This window comes from Canis lupus, chromosome 4 (genome assembly GCF_003254725.2).
Source record: "Canis lupus dingo isolate Sandy chromosome 4, ASM325472v2, whole genome shotgun sequence".
In the NCBI taxonomy this organism is placed as follows: domain Eukaryota; kingdom Metazoa; phylum Chordata; class Mammalia; order Carnivora; family Canidae; genus Canis; species Canis lupus.
Window position 1 is genome coordinate 43,338,923 of NC_064246.1, and position 22,832 is coordinate 43,361,754.

Here is a 22,832-nt window from a genome sequence, read left to right on the forward strand (position 1 = left end):
TGCTGGGTACCGATGGGGAAGGGAGAGCAGTGGTGTGGAAAATACAAAATAGTGGCTAATCCCACAACATTTCATGTTCGACTTGGAAGCCAGCTGATGATTTACAACACCCCCCCCCCCCGCCCCACCCCGCACCTTCCATCAGGTTTACCATCCTCATTCTCTTTGCTTAAACTGGTTTCATTTTTTGCTGAGTGCAGAGTGACTGTAGTATCCCTAAAGCCAACTAGGAGAGTTTTTAAATTTGCTATAAATAATCCCCAAAAGTAGGTAGATAACCGCCCCCCCCCGCATGTTTCTCTCCTTCATTCTCTTTATTCTTCAGATGCCAAGATATTTCTTTTCACGTCAGATGGAATTGACTTTGCTGCCTAATGATGGCCTCATCTTATAAGATCTGGCCCTGGGCTTCCCCACCTTTGTGATGACGTCACAGGAAAATTACCCACAGCGTGATGCTATTGTAAAACTCCTCCCTGCCACTGAAAGAGCAAGCCTCTCTCTGTCTTAGGGTGGGGGGTGCAGGGCACAGGCATTCACATAACAGAGTTCACTTTTTTAAAGTATACACAATTCAGTGGCATTTCGTGCATTCATGATGTTGTGCCACCATCAGTTTTAACTAAACCATTTTTGTCCTCTCCAAAGGAAATCCCATACCCCTTAAGCAATTACTCCCCATTCCCCTCTTCTCACCAGTCCCTGGCAAAAGCTAATCTGTTTTCTGTTTCTGTAGATTACCTGTTCTGAATATTTCATGTAAATGGAATCATACAGTATGTGTCCATTTATGTCTGGCCCTTTCACTTAATACAGTGTTTTCATGGTTCATCTATGTAGCACGTGTCAGGATCTCATTTCATTTTTATGACTGTGTAATATTCCACTGTGTGACTATATCACAATTTGTCTACCCATTCATCTGCTGATGAACATTTGGGTTGTCTCTGCCTTTTGGCTATCGTGAATAATACTGCTATGAACATTTGTGTACAAGTTTCTGTTTGAATACCTGTTTTCAATTCTTTGGGGTGTATCCCTAGGAGTGGTATTGGTGGGCCATCAGATAACTCTACAATTAACTTTTGAGGAACCACTAAACTCTTTTCCAGAGCAGCTGCACCATTTTACACACCCACCAGCACTGTGGGAGGGTCCCTATTTCTCCACATCACTTTCCATCTTTTTGATTCTAGCCATCCCAGCGGATGTAAAAGGGTAGCTCATCATGACCCCCTAGGGTTGTGTACCAAGCACTTCCTGTGTGCTAGGCACTATGGGGCAGGTGCAATTGTGAGCAAGACAGATCCTGCCCATGGTCTCAATTGCCTGTGAGTCCAGGCATTTGTTGTGCACCAAAAATAATGGTAATGAAAGAGAAGCCAGCCTTTTCCTAGAGTATTTTAGGTCTGTGCATGATGTAGTTATCAGCATTGCCCATGTTACTGGGTTTTGATGCCCCTTTTTTCAACAGTTAATTATAGGGACCTTGATATCCTCTTATAGTGAGTTTACAAGACCTATTTTAATTGGCTTCTGCTGCCACAAAGATACCTTTGAGTGACACCTCACTAATGGCCACTGACCCTGCACATCCCAGTACATGACCTGGTTAGTACTGCCCGGTTGTTTCAGGTTGTACAACTTTAGAAGACAAGCCTGTGTCACCACTGGTGAAGGCCATGCCTGGGAAAGATTGATTAAAATCTGTGCAATTTGCCAGTTGCCTAGAGCACAGAGAGCCATTCCCTTGAATGCGCCTGAACCTTGCTCAGGAAAACACTAAGCTGTCTGAGGCTGGTCAGAGGGCACTCGCCAGGTCCCAGTGATCAGCTGGAAATTGAGCATCTCCTTAAGGAGTAGGTGCCTGCCCATTATCCCCAGCCACTGGAGCAAAAATCAGTTTGCTTGCCCCAAGATCCTAAAAGTTTAAATGCCTGATATTTCCAGGGAATCTCATGAGAGACACACAGAGGACAGTGAGGGGACACCACTGGATGTACTGCCCTCACCTACCATCTCTTCAGTCAGAATGCTTGCAGGCCAATGAAAGCAACCAGGTTCCAGTGACCACTGCCAAGACCAAACCTTGACTTTTCTCACTAGCCTCTTCCCAACTGAATATAACTGCGTTAAGTCCACATGGTCTTAGAGGCTTCCTATCTCTGCACTCTGGAAGTCAGAGAGAGGGAAGATGCAATGGAGGGTGAGCCCTGAAGCTCCAGGATCAGCAAGGCAAGTTTGACCCTGACTCTCAGAAGTATTAGCTGAGTTCCCTTGAAGATATTACGTTGCCTCTCCGAACCTTGGTTTCCTCTCGTTTTTACAGTTAGCCCCACTGCTGTGAAATAGGTCATCTAATGTAAGGATGACCAAAGGGTCAGGAGGGTTTAGAGAGAACAGTTCATTTTGCTGAGTTTACACCAGAAGGTTTACTAGAAGATGTGGGCTCTGAGAAGGACCTTGATGGATGAAAAGGGATTCTCCAAACAGAGGAGGTAGAAAGGACCAGCATAATGAGGCACAGAACCATGCAAGCACTTGGTATACTCACATACTACAGAGCAAGTGAAGTGATGCCATGCTGGGGAGTCAGGGCTGTCTACAGAGAAGCTGCACCACCTGATGTCATTATGAATAGACCTGAGTTCTTTTTTTTTTTTTTTTTTAAGATTTTATTTATTTATTCATGAGAGACACACAGAGAGAGAGAGAGAGAGAGAGAGGGGCAGACACAGGCAGAGGGAGAAGCAGGCTCCATGCAGGGAGCCTGATGTGGGACTTGATCCTGGGACTCCATTTAGCCCTGGGCCAAAGGCAGGTGCTAAACCGCGAGCCACCCACGGATCCCCTTATTTTTTTTTTTTTAGATTTTATTTATTTATTCATGAGAGACAGAGAGAGAGAGAGAGAGAGAAGACCTGAGTTCAAGTCCAAGCTTAGAGACTGAACTCTTAACGTCTCATTTGCTTTTTCTGTACAACAGGGATCGTGATGTTTTGAGACCCAACTGAGATAAGACACTGAAGATGCCCAGCTTAATACTTGATGCCTAATAAATGGTGATTAGGTTCTATGTGCAGTTATGACTGTGGTTGTGTTGTGATAATTTGTAACTTACGCCCCAAGGAGTCATTAAAGGCTCATGTCCTGATTCAGAAATGTTAAGATTAAAAAATCCTACACCACTGGGGCACCTGACTGGCTCTGTCAGTGGAGTGTGTGACTCCTGATCTGGGGGTTGTGAGTTCAAGGTCCACACTAGGTGTAGAGGTTGCTTAAAAATAAAATCTTAAAAAAAAAGAGAGAGAGAGAGAGAAAGAAATCACACACCATAGATAGTAGTGTGGCAATTAACTATTTTAGGTGCTCAACACACAATGTGGTTGGTTATTAATTGAAAAAGGTCAGCGAGCACCGAGGAATGGGGTTCAATTTTGTAGTCCCTCACCCTAAAGGTTCTCACCTACAGGAATTGTAAATATGGGCCCATATTGCCCTCATTCTCCTAGTAAGAGAAAAATTTGTATTTTCCTTGCTGTAAGTTTTTGATGGCTTCTCATATTTCAATCTCCTATCAGCTAGAGAAGTACAAAAAGCATGTGAGTCTGAACTACTGCCCTCAGTCCAGAAAAAAACATATTGAATATCTCAGATAATAGATTCTTTGGTCTGGGACGGAAGAAGAGGGGATAAAGGGATAGGCTCAAAGCACAGAAGGATCTGAGTAAGATGAACAGGAACTTTTTCTTAAGAATCTCATAAGAAATTGACCTCAGGCCACGTAACTTCAGATCTGAAGGAGACTTTAGAGATTATATAAGATGAGTCCCTGTATTTACTATTATTTATTTCAAAGGAAAGAAAATTAATGCCACAAATACATTTTCAGAGTGCATACATTTCATTACTTTCATATTCAAAACTTCCTTTTGGGCTAAATGTTATTCCATTTTACAAATGAAGAAACAGACTTGAGGGCATGGATGCTATCCATAAACGGAATGGTTTATAAACAGCAGAAAGTTGTTTCTCATAGTACTTACTGGTGCCTGAGATGGCCAAGATCAGTCTGCTGAGGGCTTGCTTCCTAGAGGACCAGCTGTCTTTTTGCTGTAACAACACACGGTGGAGGGAGCAAGAAATCCCTTTTCGATTCCCTTTTTATAAGGACACTAGTCTCATTCACGAAGGCTTAGCTTGCCTGACCTAATCACCTCCCAAAGGCCCCACTTCCTAATACAATCACCTTAGAGACAGGTTTTAACATATGAATTGGGGGCGGGGACACATTTAGTCTTCAGCATTCTGCCCCTGGCCCCCCAAAACTCATATGCTTGTCACGTGCAAAATCTGTTTCATTCCATCTCAATAGATTCAAACTCATTCCAGAATCAACCTAAAAATCTAAAGTCCGAAGTCTTATCTAAATTGAGGCTGATGTGGAGCACTTGGGCAGCTCAGTCCGTGACTCTTGGTTTCAGCTCCAGCTGTGTTCTCATGGGTCCTGGGATTGAGCTGCCTGTCAGGCTCTGTGCTCAGCCGGAGACCGCTGGAAGATTCTCACCCTCTGCCCTTATCCCTGAGTGCAGTCTATCTCAAAATAAATCTTTTAAAAAATGAATGAATGAATTGAGGGTGAAAGTATGACTCATTCTGAGCCAAATTGCTCTCTAGCCATGAACCTCTAAAATCAGACATGTCTTTCCAAAATGCAGTGGTGGGACAGGCATAGGGCCGACCACCCATTCTAACAGGGAGAAATAGCAACAACAAAAGGAGTGACAGATCCCGAACAAGCTCAAAACTTTAAGACTAGAGAATAATCTCAGGCTGTGTATTTTACCTTCCAGACCCACTGGGGCAGAGGTCCTGCCTCCTAGGCACACTAAGACAGATGTGAGTCACTTCATTCACCACCTAGAAATTTACAGCAGCCCTGGTCTTCTATTTTATAAAAAATGGTTAGCAAATGTTGAGAGCCTCCGGAAGGCTACTTAGTATGGGTTGGAGATTTAAGTAAATTCAGGTCTTAAATTTCTACATGAGAGATTCTTGTGATTCTCTTAAAGGAGACAAAGATCTCTGGAGGTCTTGGGAGGCCATCCCTGGCCTCCCTTGATGCAGCCTCCATGGACTGTCAGGCAGAGATCCCTGACCAACCAGAGTAGAGCTGCTTACACCCCGTATATGAATGCAACTCAGCATCCCGCCTGGGCTCTGATGCCTACAGTTGTTCCTGTCCAGGAAGACATCCTCTGCTTTGCCTACTGCTTGTTGCTCTTATTCATGTGGCTGGAATAGTTACTCTAAAGTCCAATGAGAACATTTCTGAAATCCTTGTGGGGGTGAAAAGTTTTTAAAACTCTCGACAGTGTATACTGATTGACTTAAAAACAGAAATAAAAAACAGAGATGTGGAAGAGAACTCTCAGGACGGTTAACAAAAGCAAGTTTCATCTTCTGGTTTCTCACTCTCTCCCCGCTCCACCCCTCTACCCGGGAGGAACCCCAGATGGTTATCACTCAAAAGTGTAACTAGGGAAACCACAAACCTGCCCCAATCGCTATGGAGACAGCCTTTTATTTGTTTGGCCTCTGAGTATTCCCGACATCAGCCTGGAGGCCGGGTAAAACCCGGGTGCTTCTTACAAAGATATTTTCATTCCCAGTGAGGAAAGTTGAGAACGTACCTTAGGATATCTCAGCAGCTTTCAGGGCTCCTCCCAGCCTCTGCCTGGCTGTAGCTATAGGTGTGCCTGTAAAAAGGACAGCCCATATTATAGGAGACACGGTAAGGAGCCTCTTAGAGTTGACATAACTAACTGAAGGCCGAGTTTGTGAATCAGCACACATTTTACGGTTTAGGAACACTGGTGAAGAAATGATGTGCAGAGTATATCTGTTTCCCATTGAATCAGCACCCCCCCCCCCGGGGGTCTTAGTGGGGAACAGCTACTGCAGTTTGCCAGGACTGATGAGTCCCCCAGAATGGGTCTCAGAAGTTTCAGTGCTCAAATGGGAAAGTTCCAAGACAAACCTTGGCAAGTTGGACATCCTACGTATGAAGCGCATTGGTCCCTAATGTCAGGTTGACACAAGGATGGAATTGAGACAAGCCTCAAAGCATGAGAGCACATTCTGCAACAAGAACCAAACTTCTTTGGTCCCGTGGTCTAAAAGTTGCTGTGAAACGAACAAAACTCTCATCGTGAATACACAGATAATGATGTGTTCTCGTTTGATTTGCTTTTTGTTTATTTGGTTGGTGTTTTGTTGTTGTTTTATCTATCAAGAAATGCTAGAAATTGGTTTCAAATTGATACTTGTCCAAATTAAATGAGAGCTCAGCTTCTTTCTAGCAACTATCTTTCATGCTAAATTGGTTTGCAGGGATTTTCCCCCTGCATTTTTCAGCACAAATTCATTTGCCAAATCCCCAACAAACCGGAAACTATGTAAACACAGAAGTGGAGTTATTGATATTTCCCAGTGATGTGTAAAACACCCCTTTATTCTCCAAGGTCTGGCGTGCCTCTTTGGTGCTAATCCATCATCTTTGTTTGCATTATTGCAGAGCTTGGTTTCGGGAGCATCTACTGGAGTGGATGCAGTTATGCTCCTGCTGAGAAGTTGCATATGTTGAACAGCAATATGATACATACTTAATAAAAGGTATTATGCTAGCCATGTGGCAAAGCATGCATAAGGTTGCTTGTGGAAATAGATTCATGCTCCAAATTTTAACTAAGTTCTAAGCAGGATGTTCTGATCAGAGAGCTTAATTAACCTAGGATTCTGTCCTTTACAAAATAGGTTCGGTTGGTTGAAGTCTTTGGAATACTAACAATCATTTAATTATCTAAATATATTTGTAAATAGGACTAGATATGGGCACATTAAATTTCAGAGGTCAGCAGTCACATTAACTATTTTATAATATGCATTTGCAGTTACATGCATACAATAGGGAGGTGTTATATGTAATTATTATGTAGGAAAAATAGGCATAAAGTTGTCAGTTCTATAGACAGGAATCTTTGTGGATATATAAATAATTCATGGATCGGTAAACATATCAATATGCATGTATTCTTGGGTCTGGTGGACAAGTGTACCAAATGTGCAAAATAATAGATTCACCTTTTTGTTCATTTGAGATGTCGTTTTAATGTGGAATTACAGTAGCTCCTTAATGATGAGAAGTAGTGACAATTCATTAGAAGACTGTGACTTAGATCAAGTTTTTGATTTGCCTACAAAGTGTGGCCAGTACTCAATTATATGGAGTGTATGCATTTCTTTTGAATATATTTTTCCCCTTTGCCAGTTAAAATAACCTTGAGCTTTTTTTTCTTTTGAAGACCCCAGCCAGCAGCAAATACCTCTATCTATAATTTGTTCTTCAATAATTATTTTTTAGAATGTTAAACTGTTATAAAAAAAAAAAAAAAAAAAAAAAAAAAAACTTCCAGAAGCACTACTAGGTGTCTTGTTTTCTGCTTAAAGAACAATTGAATAATGGGAAGAAAAGAAACAGCATGCATGGGCTACTTCATGTTTTGTCTTCTGGCTTGTTTTAAGAAAGAAGGGATTCCCCGGGTTGTTTTTTTTTTTTTTTAATAGTTGCAACATTCTGCTTCTCCTCAGTATGGAAAAACAAGCACATTTCAACTATGTATATGTAGGAACATATATACTTCATCAGAAACAAATTTAAATTGGCTTAGTTTTTAGAATTCTCTTATATCTCCTAAAATAATTGAAATGTAAAAACCACAGGTGCCGTCATCTTCCAAAAATTTTCAAAGGATGCCTTATACTTCATTCCATATCCTAGGTACCTAATACACTGTGAACATCTACTAACACTCAGTTGCTCTTACAGGTTAATTAATTGTTGGATTCCGAGACCATAGGCTTGCTTTGAATTTCTAGTAAGGCTTCCCTTGTGAATTTCATGCAGAAGTCCTTCTACTTACTGTGCGCATTGTGTGTAGACAGTTTTGCTCGGAAATTAGCAAACTGTTTCGTTCTAAAGAGCGCTGAACCTTAGCCACTTCTCCCATTTAGCATGAGAACTGCAGTAACTCTAGCTGCAGTCCTGGAGCAAACGCTAGTGGCTGGATTTGGGGCCCGGAGGAAGAACAATGCCCTTAGGCTAAGTTTAACCATCTGAGGGCGGAGGTGCTGGGGTCCCCCAGAACATCTGGATGAGAAGTAAGTATCTGGATGGATGTGCCTTGGTATGTAGACCCTATATCTAAATGACTAGCTGGGAATTCTTTTCTCCAGAAGCCTGTTTCTGGAGATTTTTATCTTCCAGGTATTTTTTTCCTCATGGGGACTCCAAAGCATTATGGAAATCATGAAATTTTCTTTCTTCCTAAGTCGTTGTTGTGCGGGTGGTGGTGGTGGTGGTGGTTAGGAGATAGGTAGATGGCTTTAATATTGTGATCAGGTGTTTTAAGCCCCTTTTAAAGGATTTAGATATGCTTCCTTAAGTTTTTGAACTGCGAAAATATTTCTTTCCTGCTTCAATTATGAAATTTGAAATTGTGATTGAGAGAGATGAATTGTGATAATATTATGCTTACAAATGGGAATTCTTACAAAAGCACTATCTCCCTGTCTGCCGTTGGTGAAGATTATTTTAAGTCCTCACTCACGCTGGCTTTCCTTTCTGACTTGTTTATATTCTCAGAGAATAAAAATACAGTAGTCAGAAAGCTCCTCTCAGGGAGTCCGCATTTAGTTCTTGTCGGAGGAGTTCTTTCTAAATGGACTCTGGTATCATTTTAGCACACATTGTTTGGTGAAATCTGAACTGCCCAGGGAAATTAGAGCAGTTAATTTAATATCATGAATGTTTTGGGGCTTCTAGGCTTAGTCACAGGCGGGAGAGTGTAAGTCAAATTGAGTTTTCTGTATAAAGTAGACGACAATGAAAGTCGTCTCCAAAAAACAACCAAATTTCCCTCCATCCCCTGCCTTCCCGCTCCTCATCTTCACCCTGGGCCCACAGAAATCTCATGTTATTCCAAGCATGCTCTCCAAATACTCCCTCACTGGAGGTCTGGGTGGCAGAAAGTTCCCCATGTAGCCATGTAGCTCTCCATGTAGCTACATCTCTATTCCTTGTTAGTTGAGCTGTAGGGTCACAGCCAGGACAGCGTAGCTCATGGCTTAGAGCCTTCTTTCTGCCAGGTAGTTTGAACCCAGCCCTGCCATACCTTCAGTAGAAGGACTCACTCTCAACCATGCATGGCCAGCTGGGAAGTCCTCAGCACTGTGCTAGGCACCAGGGCTGGTCACTTTGTATGATAAAAATGGATTCGATAGCAGTGTCAAATACACCTCTTACTGCCATGGAAAAAAAGAGAAAGAACACTATCAGGCACCCTAAGACTGCTAAGTTCTTTGGGCCCCCATATCCAAAGATCCTTTTACACATATGTGCTTCCTGAGTAACAGAGTATGGAGTAAGTGATGGGCGTTTTGATTTGTATTTGAGAAGGTCTTTGAAAGAGTCCTTTCAAAGTTGCAAAACGGACCTTTGACCCGAGAGCTTAGAGCACAGTTCAGCGGCCTCCATCAACCCGCAGAAGCAAACTGCTAAGTCAAAGGCTTTGGCCTTAGCTCCAGAAGGTTCTCTATGTGCTTAGTAGTGCTCCACTCTTAACACCTGCAAAGAAATGCTGGGCTTGTGTTTATTTTGCATTCCCCACCCGGTGCCTGGGGACTAACTTTTGTGTGTCTGAGATGTAATCTTGAAAGAAAAAGAAACCTTGTCTGAAGCAAGTATGTATTTACTTTGCTTTAGGGGCTTAGCTTATTTGCATGAAATATCAGGATGGATTGCAGACAATTAATGACCTTTTATGAACACTCTGATGCTCAGTGCCATAAAGATATTAATAGCTGGGCAGTGAAGTAATTCTCAGGTTTTCATTTGCCTGACACGATCCTCCTAGGCCTTATACCCCCGTAGACTTCCTTAATGAACAATATGTATGGGAAATGACTGATGACCAAGGCTGGGATACTGTTTATCTATGTAGAGTAAAAGGAGACAGTCTTGGTTATAATAAATGTATAGCACATTTCTGCATAAATATTTGAAATTTTGATACATTTCATACATTCTAAAGTAGTCTATAGTGGTGCATGGGTGGCTCAGTGGTTGAACGTCTGCCTTTGGCTCAGGTTGTGATCCCACTGTCCTGGGATCCCTGCGGGGAGCCTGCTTCTCCCTCTGCCTATCTCTTTGCCTCTCTCCGGGTGTCTCTCATGAATAAATAAATAAAATCTTTTAAAAAAAAAACAAAATATGAAAATACACCCACAGAGATACTGCTTATATTACAGCTCAGTTTTTGCCATTACTAATAAATGACTAGGTGTCAACTTGGGCCATCCAGTGAACCTGGTTAAACAACACAAAACTGATCACATAGGAGACCTCTGCTTTTAGCCTTACAGCGACCAAGCCCCTCCACCGTCCCCTCCACTCCAGTATCCCCAGGCAGGACTTTCGGATGGAAGGCTGAACCGTGGACTTTGTTATTCATCTTTTGCATATCTTTTCTCCCCACCCTTTTAATCTCCTTTCATCACTTAATTCTTTACCTTCTTTCATTCTTTACCTTCTTTCTATGAATTTCTCTTCTCCTCCTGCAAATTGCATTCTTTCCATATAACATTCCGTACATTTAGAAGTATCCTGTTTTCTCATGCTCGAAAAGAAAAAAGAACAGAAAACACCTCACAAATCTAGCAAATAAATAATATTCTAATAGCAAGGACCTCTCTGAAATGTCTGCCCAAAAGCAGATGCACCACAAACTGCCATCTCTACACACTACCCCAGACTTCTCAATTTGATGATTTAGTTACTTTTTCTACTTAGGTGGATGGGGCCATTTTTGCCGAATTCAGCATATTTATTGAACAATTTCTTGGAGCCAAAAGCCAACTCCACTGCATTTCTGCTTGGTAAGGTTTGGTGGCCTTGATGTGGGGCAGGGGCTGTTGATTCATTGGCCCTTAAACTGATGATAAATCTAGAAACTGGGCAGCAGTACTAGGCTGCCATAATAGAACCTTTGTGGGGAGTCAGCGGCCCCAGTACTTACAGGAAATCTTGGGAAAAGACATTCAGCGAACTCATGTTAAGAAAGACTCCGGAAGAATTCCGGGTAGCAAGAATGCTGCGATTTCACCTGAGCGGGTGTGAGCAAGAACTTTGAAAACTAGCTATAGAAGTTGTCGACCTAAAGAGTGCTGCTTCTTCTTGATATACCCATTTATCATTTATTTTTAAATCCTGAATGTCTAAATTTTGTATCGGGAGCATTTATTGAGATGACTCAGTTACCCGATATCGTGGCAAAGCCCCTCTGTTAATGACACTCGGCATCAGTCTAATTGTATGTGTTTCATTCATGGGTGTTTAAGGAATCCTAGATCTATCTAGTTTCTCGATGATAACAGTATTTTAATTTTAATTCCGCCTTCCTGCAACAGAATGTAAAATCCTCTGTGAGGGTTACCGAATGAATCATTGACACATCTTTTGCACAGAGTTGTTGGGATAGATTAGTACAAGTCCCAAATGAAAATTCCAGCATCAGGAAATCCCTTCATCTGAGAGGGGCTGATTTTCTCTGAGACAAAAGAAAAAAAAAAGTCGGTAAGAGAGTTTCTCAGGATAGCCATACTTCTTTCGGCTGTTTCCCCCAAATACCATGGTGTGTTCCACACACAAAATATAATAGACAATCTGGTGCTAGTAAAATTTTCTGTATTTTAGAAATCAAATGGCTGATATATAATGTGAGATTTGAGTTGGAGTGTGGTTATTGACTTATATATCAGACCTATTTTGATTTAGAGATAATGATATATATTTGTTATCCTTCTACTAAAATACCTCAGTCCCCAACTGGAATACATATTAGTCAAGGCATCCTTTTAAAAGACATTATTTTCGTGCTCATAAGATGGAAAGGGAAATTAAAAAAAGGAGTCCTGAAATAGGTGCATTTAATTCTCCCCAATTTAAATTTAAGTGGTACATCTTTAAGGCAATAACAATATTCTTTTTCTTCCCCCATCAGGAACGCTTCCATCAATGGATTTCTTTAATGTTGATGGTGGTTGGTGCAGTTTGAGGGGCTCTGTAGTTAGTCAGAAAATGCTTCAATAGAATGACCTACCAGATGGGCCCCATAACAAAGCACGGAGGCATCAAACCACCACAGACATTTGGTGCTTAGAATAATAAAAAGACTATAAAATTAGATTAGTTGAGTCTAATTTGGAATTGGTATATTCCCCATGCACCCTCGCTGCTCTTGGGCAGATAAAGCCTTGAGATTTAGCACTGTGTCAGAGCAGAAGACTGCAACTTCCAGTAAAGGGAGACGAGGGAGAGGGAGAGAGGGGAAAAAAGCATTCTGGGAGGTCGTGGAGGGCAGAGCAGTGACCTCCAATGATTTACAGGCCTTTAGCTTAATGAAATTGTTTCAGTGACATGACGGTAAGAGCTCGTAATGGATTGGATGCCCTAATGTAATGAAATTACTCCCTTCTGCCTAAAAAAAAAAAAAAAAAAAAAAAATGCGCAATTAATATTTACTGAGACCTGACAGCCTTTGGTGCGCTCGTCTGTGTAGTTCTCTCAGACAGTCAGAGAGCAGAGACGGAGCAGCGTGGCAGACAGGCTGGCTCTGCGCGAGCTCCTGGCGGGGACGAGCAGAGCCTGCCAGGGGTGGAGGGACAGGCGCTCGGGTGGCCGGGGACGCCCGGCCCGGGCCGCCCGGCTCCTCGGCGCTGCCCCCACTCAGCCTTCATGCCCTCCCCTTGCTTTTCCACAGGCAGCTGGACAACAACCACATCAACTGCATTGAAGATGGAGCCTTCCGAGCGCTGCGCGACTTGGAGATCCTGTGAGTTGATTTTGCGACCGCTGCCTTGTGTGCGTGTGCGTGTGTGTGTCCGTGCGAGGAGGAGAGAGGGGGAGTGTGTGTGCAGGGGGGGTCCGTGTGGATGCATTTCTGTGTGTTCTGCTGCAGTGCTATTAAACTGGGAACCGGGGGATCCCTCCGGCTCACCTTGGCCAAAGTGTTTGCAGGCAGCAAAGTGTGATTTCCTACCTCCCACAAACTGGGGTTCCTGCTAATTGAGTCTCAATCGAGTCCTTTCTCCCCGGTGCTCCCGCAGTATTTGTTGCTGGGTGGAACAGATGGGCGGAATAGCCCCCCAGCGCCTGCCAGAGCATTCAGGGAGAGTCTGTTTGAGTGTGGGCATGGGAAGAGACAGGTTACAGGTCTGAGAGATGCGAGAGGGGATAGCACCAAGGGGTCAGTTGGAATCACCCAGTATCACAAAAGGACCTTGGCACAGGGCTGGGGGGGATGCCAAACAGCCTGGTAAAGTCTAGTCATTGCCATTGCTCCGAGGATCTCGCATCGGGTTTAAATCCAAACTTTAAGCAGTAACCCTTAAAGTGGCAGGTGGGGAAGAGATGAGAGGAGTTGGAGTCCCATGCTCTATACCTTATTTAGGGGAAAAAAAAAATGTAGCTTCCGTTCTATGTTCTGGATTTACCAGTGGGTCTAACCTGGTTTCCAAGGGTGGGCTGGGGGGTCGAATTCAGCTAGGGAATCATCTTGGGGTCATTCAAACTAAAGTTGAATTGTGTAAGGAAACATTTTGATTGTTGTCCTCCAAAGCGACACGTCCAGCCATCCCTGATTTGGAGAAACCTAGAAGGGGGGGGGGGCAATAAAGCCTAGTAGAACTTGTGTCAGGAAATGTGTGGTTCAGTCCCGACTCAGCCCCTAATTGGCTGTGTGACCTTGGGCAAGTCCCTTCGCCACTCAGAGTCTCAGCTTTCCCATTTGGAAAAGGAAGGTTTTGTTGCTGTACCTTGGGGATGACTTCCCCTTTCCAAATTCTGTAATGGCTTGGATCTAAAAATAGTTCTGATGGTACAGTTCTATCCAGTGAATGATAGGCTAGGATTGGTTGAACATACCCCTGAAAATAAAAAAACTATCTAGTCACCAGATTACCTATCTCTGACTTCCAAAGGAATGAATAAATATCGAACAAATGAATGAATGAATGGATGTGGAAAAATATCCCTTTCTACATGAAGGTCCTCCTCCCACCTTCCTATTCACCTGGCCCCGCAGACAGTGGGCACGGGTTGGAGAAAGCCTTTCCACGTTGTGCGAGAGGAAGGTGATTCCAAGAGGAATCACGGGAAATAAAAGGGGCTGCTGATGCTGCAAGGTGCCGGAAATCTGATGAAAGCTGCGAATTCCCGGGACAGAAACAGCAGGACCCACAGCCAGGGAGGTCAGGTTGTCAGTCCTAAGATGGATGGCGGCTCCTCACCCAAACTCTGACCCCAGAACCGGCAACAAATGAACGTCTGCTAGGGAGAGGATGCCAGCCCAATTTAGTGATCTTGGACTTCTCTTATCAGGAGACCAGGGCTGAGAAGGGTAGGCACAATTTTCCCAGCCTGCAAAAAAAGCATTTCTGGAGAGGGCTGCTAGGAGCATGTCACCCTTTTCTTGAGGAGGATGAGAAAATTCTCTGGGAAGAGACCAGGAAATGGAAATCACCAGCTGCCACGAAACAGCTGTGACGACCTGACAGCCAGCATGCTAGCGATCTGTAGTAGGAAGTGGTGGTGCCTCGTCTCACCAGGAAGGCTGTCTGGGGGAAAAGATAGGGCTGTGCAGTCAGACACACCTGGGCATGGGGGCCTGGGCACAGTGTGACTTTGGCCAAGCTGCACAACCTCTCTGAGTCTGTTTCCTCAACTTTAAGAGGAGATGGCTTCTGTACCACAAAGGAGGGGCTTTCTAAATGCTGTCCTTTCCACTCCCCTTACTTTCTCCCCATCATGCCCTCATCCCCATCAAACCCCTGTCTGGGACAGAACTGGACTATTCTTCTGTGCTCCATTGTGTGCTGTTTTAAAAACGTTGGCATATTATAGCATGTTGGTACACCAGGTTTCTCACACTTGAAGCTTAAAAACCTATGGGGGGCGGGGAGAAAAGTAGTTCTCGTTCCCTATTATTACAAAGAGACCACAGGATCTGATTAGTTTATCTTCTCAATTCCAAACAAAGCCAGATCAATAGCTTTGTTTTAAAGACGCTCTCATTTGGCTTCACATGGCTAAGTACTTAAAATTAATCATCATCATTTATTCCATGGGTTTTTAATTTCCAGCAGAGGCACACGGCTTTGGAACCATCTATCTTAATGGTGAGCCGTTCTGAAATTGGCTGGAGCTGACATCTCCATTTAAAGAATCTCCCCTCCCCATCCCCAGACCTTCCAAATCTCATCTGCACATTGACATTTTATAACAATTCTCTGTAATCACAACTTAGGCACCATAAAGAATCTTGACAATGAAATAATAAATAGGAACTGAGTGAAGGCATCCTATATTAATAAGTTCCTGAGAGAGTGGTGTTCAAAACACGCCATCCCCAGAAAGGTCACCTTTAAGTATCTAAAGCCTTAAAAGTCTGCAAATTAAGAAGACAAAGTATAGTATTGCAGGTGCGTTTTCTCTCTGATATTAGGCAGATGAAATAAAAAACGAGGAAAGACTCATGATCACCTCCATGGAAAGCTCTCTCAAAATTAACTTAAGGAAAGTTTGTGGATGTCAACTACTAGTGGAAATATTTCACACGGGATCCCCCTGTTGTTCCATCCTTTCTGTGGAAGGAACTGCTGTAAAACTTCTTCCCATCCAGGCTGAGGTTTGTCCCCCAGGATACACTGAATAGAGACTGAGGAGGGGAGCTCCTGGTGAGAACTCCTGGTGGTAAAGCCAGAGGAATGGGTACCGGGCCGGAAAAGGCTATGACATCTGCTCACTTCATCCTCATTTTTGGCTCATGCCCAGTGGGGATTGTCTAGCAGAGAATATGGTGAACAAAGGAAGAGAGCCACCACCCTCCTCCCCTTCACAGATCTCCAGAAAAGGGACTAAGAAAAAAAACATAGTGTGGGTCACACTTATCAAGAGCCCAGTGCTACCACAGGGGAAGATGCATGACACAGATGATACTGTCTTTGTAGAATCTGTTGTGCGGTTACCTGTGCCTGACAGTGGATATGGTGCTTGTACACACCTTCTCCCTCTGCATCCTCACAGCCCTCCTTCTGCAGAAGACCCATCTGAAAGAAGCCAAGTGGCTGCTTAACTAGTAAGCAGCAGAGCCTGTGTGATTAACCATTCTACCAAGCTGCTTTCCCGATGTGTGTTGCCAAGGCTCTTGTGGTATTGGCTCCCCTGAAGCATGGCCAGCGTGTGCCACAGAGGACCATAAACCGGCCCCTGAGAGCTGGGCTAGGCGAGCTGTGGGTGATTCACAGTCCTGCCCAGGAGAATGCTGGAGCCTCCCATGTGCTTGTGAAATCATCATTTCCTCTCCCCAGCTATTCGGTCCCCACAAAGCTGAAGGTCAATCAAACTTGTTGGGGGAAGAAAATAGTCCTGCTTTTTGACTGACTTACATTCTAGTCCCAGAGACGATTGATTCTCACTTCTAGACATCCACCCGTGGCCTTTGTCGCTCAGTGTTTGGGGGCTCCGTTCTGGATACCTTCCCACAATACAACCCCAGCTTTCTGTATGGCCTTAAGGTTCTTAACTGGAAGTTTCTATGACTCAGACAGCCTTCTGTCGCCCATATCCTTGGCCTTTCATTCCCACCTGTTCTGTACATTTGGTGATTCACATACTCAGTCTTCTCCAAGTTCTGCTTATACTGCAGTCGAATATGCCAAGACTGCGTTTCTGACCCCATGTGGTCAGGAATCATTCGTCGCGCTGCTCTGAGCTATGGGTTTCCTGGCCAGTTAGGTTGATGACAGCCAGGCATTTTGCCAGTTATACCAGGCACTTCCCTGCTCGACATGCTGTCCTAGGTCAGAAAATGTTTAATGGAAAAAAAAAAAAAATTAGGAGCATGGGCAAATGAAACAAAAATGAGAAAATCTAATTAATAAAATAATTTTTTTCAATAGTATTGCAGGAGAGGAAAAAAGATTTTCAGACACTGTCTCCTGACAACATGTAACAAATCAGAAGTTCAGTAGATATGCTGCCAAAAATGCCAGACCAACGATGTCAGGAGCACAGCCTAAAAATGCTCACATATCCCAGTGAGCCGCCTGCCCTTGATAAATCACTGGTACCAGCTAAATTACACACAGGTCCAGTACATCTGCAGAAAACCACTCTGTGTGTTGTTTTAAAGTCTCTCTCCATTTATGTCACTTGCCAGTTTTGGAATTTCAGTGACATTAGTATAGGCTGGGCCTGTAAGGACCTTCAGTTGTTTCCAGGATGACCTCTTATTTTGAGATAAGGCACAGAGAGACTGAGAAGCATGCAAGAGTGAGGCCCAGGCCACGTACCATTTTGCACCCAGGTACCTCTCTTCCCTACGCTTGTCTGGGCTCTGGTTAAGAGAAGGGAAAAACAGCAAGTTGGTGTCAGCAAGGGGACTCAAACCTGACCCCATGGACCCCTGATCCCATGTTCGTTGCTCACATCGGACACCTTCATGCAACTAGGCTGTCTGGAAAAAAAAAAAAAAAAGCCCTCAGTTAGATTGGGGATCCCAAGCACAGCTGTCCTTTCAAAGCCATTATTAAGTGTTTTATATTATTTAGGAGAGCTGGGGAGGAGGGCAAACTTGACAGAATCAAGGAACCATCCTTGATTCCTGCTTTCTGCTCTCCTGAAACTAGACTTTACAAACTAGATAGACCACAGACCACATTGCACCCACAGTTGAGTTCTTTTTTTCAAGCCTGTGGAGTATTTTTTTAAGGTTAGCATTCATATTTTACAATTATAAAATTTTTCATAAAGGTACAGATGCCCAGCTTTGGATTTCTGGCAAACCAGAAGCCTTGGCAACCCTGGGCTGCATTTCTGCATTGTGACAGTCGGTTATGGCTGAAGAGTATATTTCCTCCTTCAATGGGATGCGTAGACTCCACTGTCCTACTCACCTACATTCATTTCCACTACCTGCCAGCCCAGGTGGCCCCCCACTATTAATCCATCCAGGAAGCAGGGACACATTGTGTGCCACCATAGTGTCGGGTGCCAAAGACAGTAAAGCTTTAGAAGAGCATGTTCTCTGGCCGATCAAACTCTAGAGGCCAGAGCTTACCAGAATTGTTGAATGGAAATGTATAAGCAGGGCCAAGTGATAAAGAGGTCAGGATTCTCAAACTGAGCCAGGATGCCACAGAAGCAAGCAAGAATCTCTTGTGCCCCATCTTCTAGAAAGTTCTTCTCAAGAGTTGAACTAGCCTCCAAATTCCCTTTGACTTTAAAGCAGTTGTCATTGGGTCTATACAACTGATGAGAAATGAGATAAAACACCCCCCACCCAGTTTCATGTACCCTGGACCCCTTTCATCATCCCATGTACTGAGGTCCTTCTTAGCCCATATTTGGAGAAGAGAGATTCAAGAGTTAAAACAGTGGTGGGTGGGAACTGACCAGACTTTTAGGATAGATATTCAACAATGTCTGGGCAGGTACAACAGGCCTGACCCCAAGCCCCACTTATAGACACAGAAGAATGGAGAAGAAAGCCCTTTGCTAGTGTAAGAAGAAGGCAATGACAGGAAATTGACAATAGCCCTGATACTTAGATCAGGGTGTGCTCACTCCTCTAGCACGGGGTTGTTGACTTGGCTGAAGGGTGCTGGGCATTGGGTGTAAGGACATTCATAGACCTTGTTAGCCCAGTACAGAAAACCCAGAAGGTCTGTCGTTCGCTTCAACTGAGCTTCTTCCAAATGTGGAACTAGATGCCCTGATTAACAAATAGTAATTAACAACATGTAATACAATGATATTATAACAATTATTAGTATAGTCACCATTACTGTTACAGCCTCCATTTCTTAGTGTCTGCTATCTTCCAGGGACTATGACAAGATACTAGAATGTAGCATTTCATGTAAATCCTCACCACAACCTTAGAAAGTAGAACCTCTTAATCTCATTTTTCTAATGAGGAAACCGAGGCTCAGAGAAGCAGAATGACTTGCCCAAAGTGCCACTGGCAAGTACTTGAGCCTACTCTTCAAGTAGCAAATCCAGCTCTGTCTGATATTTGAGCCCCAGGGCTTCACTGCTCTGCTACATACATACATACATACGTACATACGTACATACATACGAAAGAAAGAAAGAGAAAGAAAGAAAGAAAGAAAGAAAGAAAGAAAGAAAGAAAGAAAGAAAGAAAGAAAGAAAGAAAGAAAGAAAGAAAGAAAAGCAAGCAAACATTCTGGAAGCACACATAGCAAAGAAACAATTATGTACATTAGTAAGATCATGGGCTCTTGTAAATGCCACAGTGATTCAGGAATGATAGTTTTTCTTTTTGAAAAGTTGACCTGCAGGGTCCTCAGATCTAAACCTATGACCTCACCTTAATCAGCAATAGATCCAATTCCACAGAACCTGGAAGTATAAGCCCACAGACCTTGGGAATGTTCGAGTCCTCCCATAGGACTGGCTGCCAGGCCAGCTTCACCAAACCAGGTGGTTTGGGGTTCATTTCCTCATTGAAAAATAGAGGCAGTAATACCAACCCCTTAGATTAGTATGTGGATTAAAGGAGGTACCATAGGTGTGTGTCTAGCAAATAGCAGACACCCAACCAGGACACTCGCCACCACCAAGGTGAAGGACATGTCTAATACTGCTTCACTGCCTTATCTCCAGAACCTTACACAAACCTGGAATGTAGGTAGTCATTTAAAGTACATGGAAATGGGGCGCCTAGGTGGCTACCTTCTGCTCAGGTCATGATCCCAGGACCCTGCTCCATGGGGAGCCGGCTTCTGCCTCTCCCTCTGTCCCTGCCCCTGCTCATGCTCGCTCTCTCCCTCTCTCAAATGAATAGAATGAATGAATGAATGAATGAATGAATGAATAAATAAAGTACATGGAACCAGATTCAGTTGAAATTAACTAACTGAATGGATGTCTACTCCACACCAGTCTCCAGATTCTCTTTCAGTCCTGAACAGAACTAAGGTTGTGATTGCCCCAGAATTATTTTAAATGCTGAATGATGTAGTATTTACTGAAGCAGCACATTTCTTACACTATCTTTGGTTTTGTTTGGTTTTTTTAAATTCCTCCAGCTAAATGGAGATATTTTTTTTTATTACCAATGAACAAAATTAGAGCCATGGTGAAAAGTGGTGTTTTCTACCAGACAAGACTCGTTTTCATTTATTTACCAGGTGTTTCACCTGGGTTTCTCCTGATGCTGGAAACATTTGTTTCAAGAGAATTTGGAATCAAGGTATTTAGTCACGACATAGCTTTGAATATAGAAATGTCACTGCCTAATGAAAGTCTTAAAATACCTCCAGAATATGATTTTTTTTGGTACTGTTCTACAAATTATGATTTGTTCAGGCAATCAGAATTAAAATTACACTTTGTGGAAGGCACCAGTAACTTCCATTCAGCCCCCAGGATACTAGGAAAGGAACTGGGTTTTCTGTAAATGCTCACGTGGGCCACACAACATACCCCCTTCCTTCATTGTCTCCCAGTCTCAAGGCTCGATCATAGCCATGTCTTTAAAATGATTAGCCTGGTTTTGAGAACATCAGCTTAAGGAAAAAGTGAAATTTCCTGTGAGATATGGAATAATTTTTTTTCCATTTAAATAAGCAGCACTTTAACAGTTCAAGTAGGGACCCCTGGGTGGCTCAGTGGTTGAGCATTTGCCTTTGGCTCAGGGCGTGATACTGAATTCCCCAGATCGAGTCCCACATCACGCTCCTTGCATCGAGCCTGCTTCTCCTCCCTCTGCCTGTGTCTCTGCCTCTCTCTGTGTATCTCCCATGAATAAATAAAATCTTAAAAAAAAAAAAAAAAACAGTTCAAGTAGCTAGAATTGAGGTGGGGGAAAGTATTCCAATAGTATCCATTTGATTGTACTTTCCTGTTAACCACAGGCCTGCTTAGTCCCTGAATTGAAAATGCATTGTTGTACATTCCTGGGTTAAGAGGATATGGTGAAAGTTGTTGAGCTGTTCTTGAGCACAGAGGGTCTGTGAATCCATAGGACTCCCATTAGCAACATCTCCTATGAGCACCAGTTAGGTGGAATTAGGTAGTGGAAGTCTTACTGTTCACAGGGGCCACAGACTCCAGGCACCAGGTCCCTGGGCTGAAATCCTGACATGACAAACTAGGTTTAGGAGTGGCCTTTTGGTTTGCTTTGTCCCATCTAAGACAAACTAGAAAAATAACTGCATCTTTGAAAAAAGATTCCAGAGTTTCCTCTTGGGGGCAAAATGTGGCTGGTGGGGAAATACCACAGAGCTACCAAATGCACACGAGTCAGGTAACTCCCCAAATGGAGCTTCTGCACCAATTTGCAAACGCACTCCTGAGCCAGTGGTCAGCCTCTGTCCTTTCTCTATCCCCCGGCAGCCAACAGTGGCTTTGGTGACCAATACGTGTGCATGTTTAGTGAGTGTCTTGCCCTTGTTCAACTCTTATCTCATGGCTTTCAAGGATCTCCAGGCCAGAGAGCCATGATTCCTTGAAGTGCCCAATCTGCCCCTTGCTCGGCTGCCACTTTCATTCAGGATGCAGAATATTGGCTGGCTCAGCTCACCTGTGGCTGAGAGTCCATTATTCTGCAGACCTGTGTCCTGAACTGGGTTTTCTGTAAATGCTCACGTGGGCCACACAACATACCCCCTTCCTTCATTGTCTCCCAGGCTCAAGGCTCGATCATAGCCATGTCTTTAAAATGACTAGCCTGGTTTTGAGAACATCAGCTTAAGGAAAAAGTGAAATTTCCTTTGAGATATGGAATAATTTTTTTCCATTTGTCCTGAAAGCCAAGGTCCTAGGAGCTCAAGGAGGAAATTGACCCCTTCCTACTAGCTGGCTCTATGTAGGGGAAGATGGCATGGGGAAGACATGGAGGTGCAGTGCTGGGAAGAATCAGAGCATCATCTCTCCTTTTCTCTGAGCTTCAATTTCCTATCTGCGAAAGTGCTTAGAAACAAGGGATAGTGAAGAGGAAGGCTGGAGGGAGATAGATTCTTTTTCTCCGATATCATATTTGGACTCTTTGGACTCCCAGAAGCCCTAGAGTGCCCATTCCCACTTATAACTAAATCAGAGGACCCTGACTCTTGGCCCATAGTTAATCGAAAACTTCAGATATGGAGTTTGATTTTTTAAACTGTTTTGGTGTTTATGGTGTTTTAAAAAAAATAAAATTAGTTGCCAATGTTTAAAACCCAGGTAATTTTATTTAAAAGTATATAATTTCAACTTCCCTGGAATATCTGGAAGTTGTGGCAACCCTGGGCACCCATGTGGCTCTGATGGTCTAGAGCAGCATTGTCTAATAGGACTTTCTGTGATGCAGAAAATGCTTCTTATCTGTGCTACCCAATATGATAGCCACTAACCACAGTGTGACTCTTGAGCACTTCAAGTGTGGCTCGTACAACCGAGGAACTGAACTTTTATTTAATTCTAATTGATTTAAATTGAAATCACTGCCTTTAGCTCATGGCTACCTTATTGGACATTGCAAGTTTAGAGCTGAGTGGTGACTACCCCATTTGAACAGGAATTGCCCTCTGCAAATTTCCACACCTCCCACCAGGCCTGCTTTCCTGCTTGCTTTGTTCCAAACCACTGGGGCCATTTCACGTTAAGAGGCACATTTAAACAGTGTGTTTTCTGAAGCTAAATACTT

General features: G+C 43.5%; 1 protein-coding gene across 1 annotated transcript in view; it reads left to right on the top strand.

The window, feature by feature from the left end:
* The window catches only part of SLIT3 (slit guidance ligand 3), a 598,525-nt gene that overhangs the window by 424,411 nt on the left and 151,282 nt on the right, over nt 1–22,832 (top strand). The window contains exon 6 of the mRNA XM_049109434.1: nt 12,879–12,950. Within this exon, the coding sequence (XP_048965391.1) occupies nt 12,879–12,950 (72 nt within the window). The remainder of the gene's footprint in view (nt 1–12,878; nt 12,951–22,832) is intronic.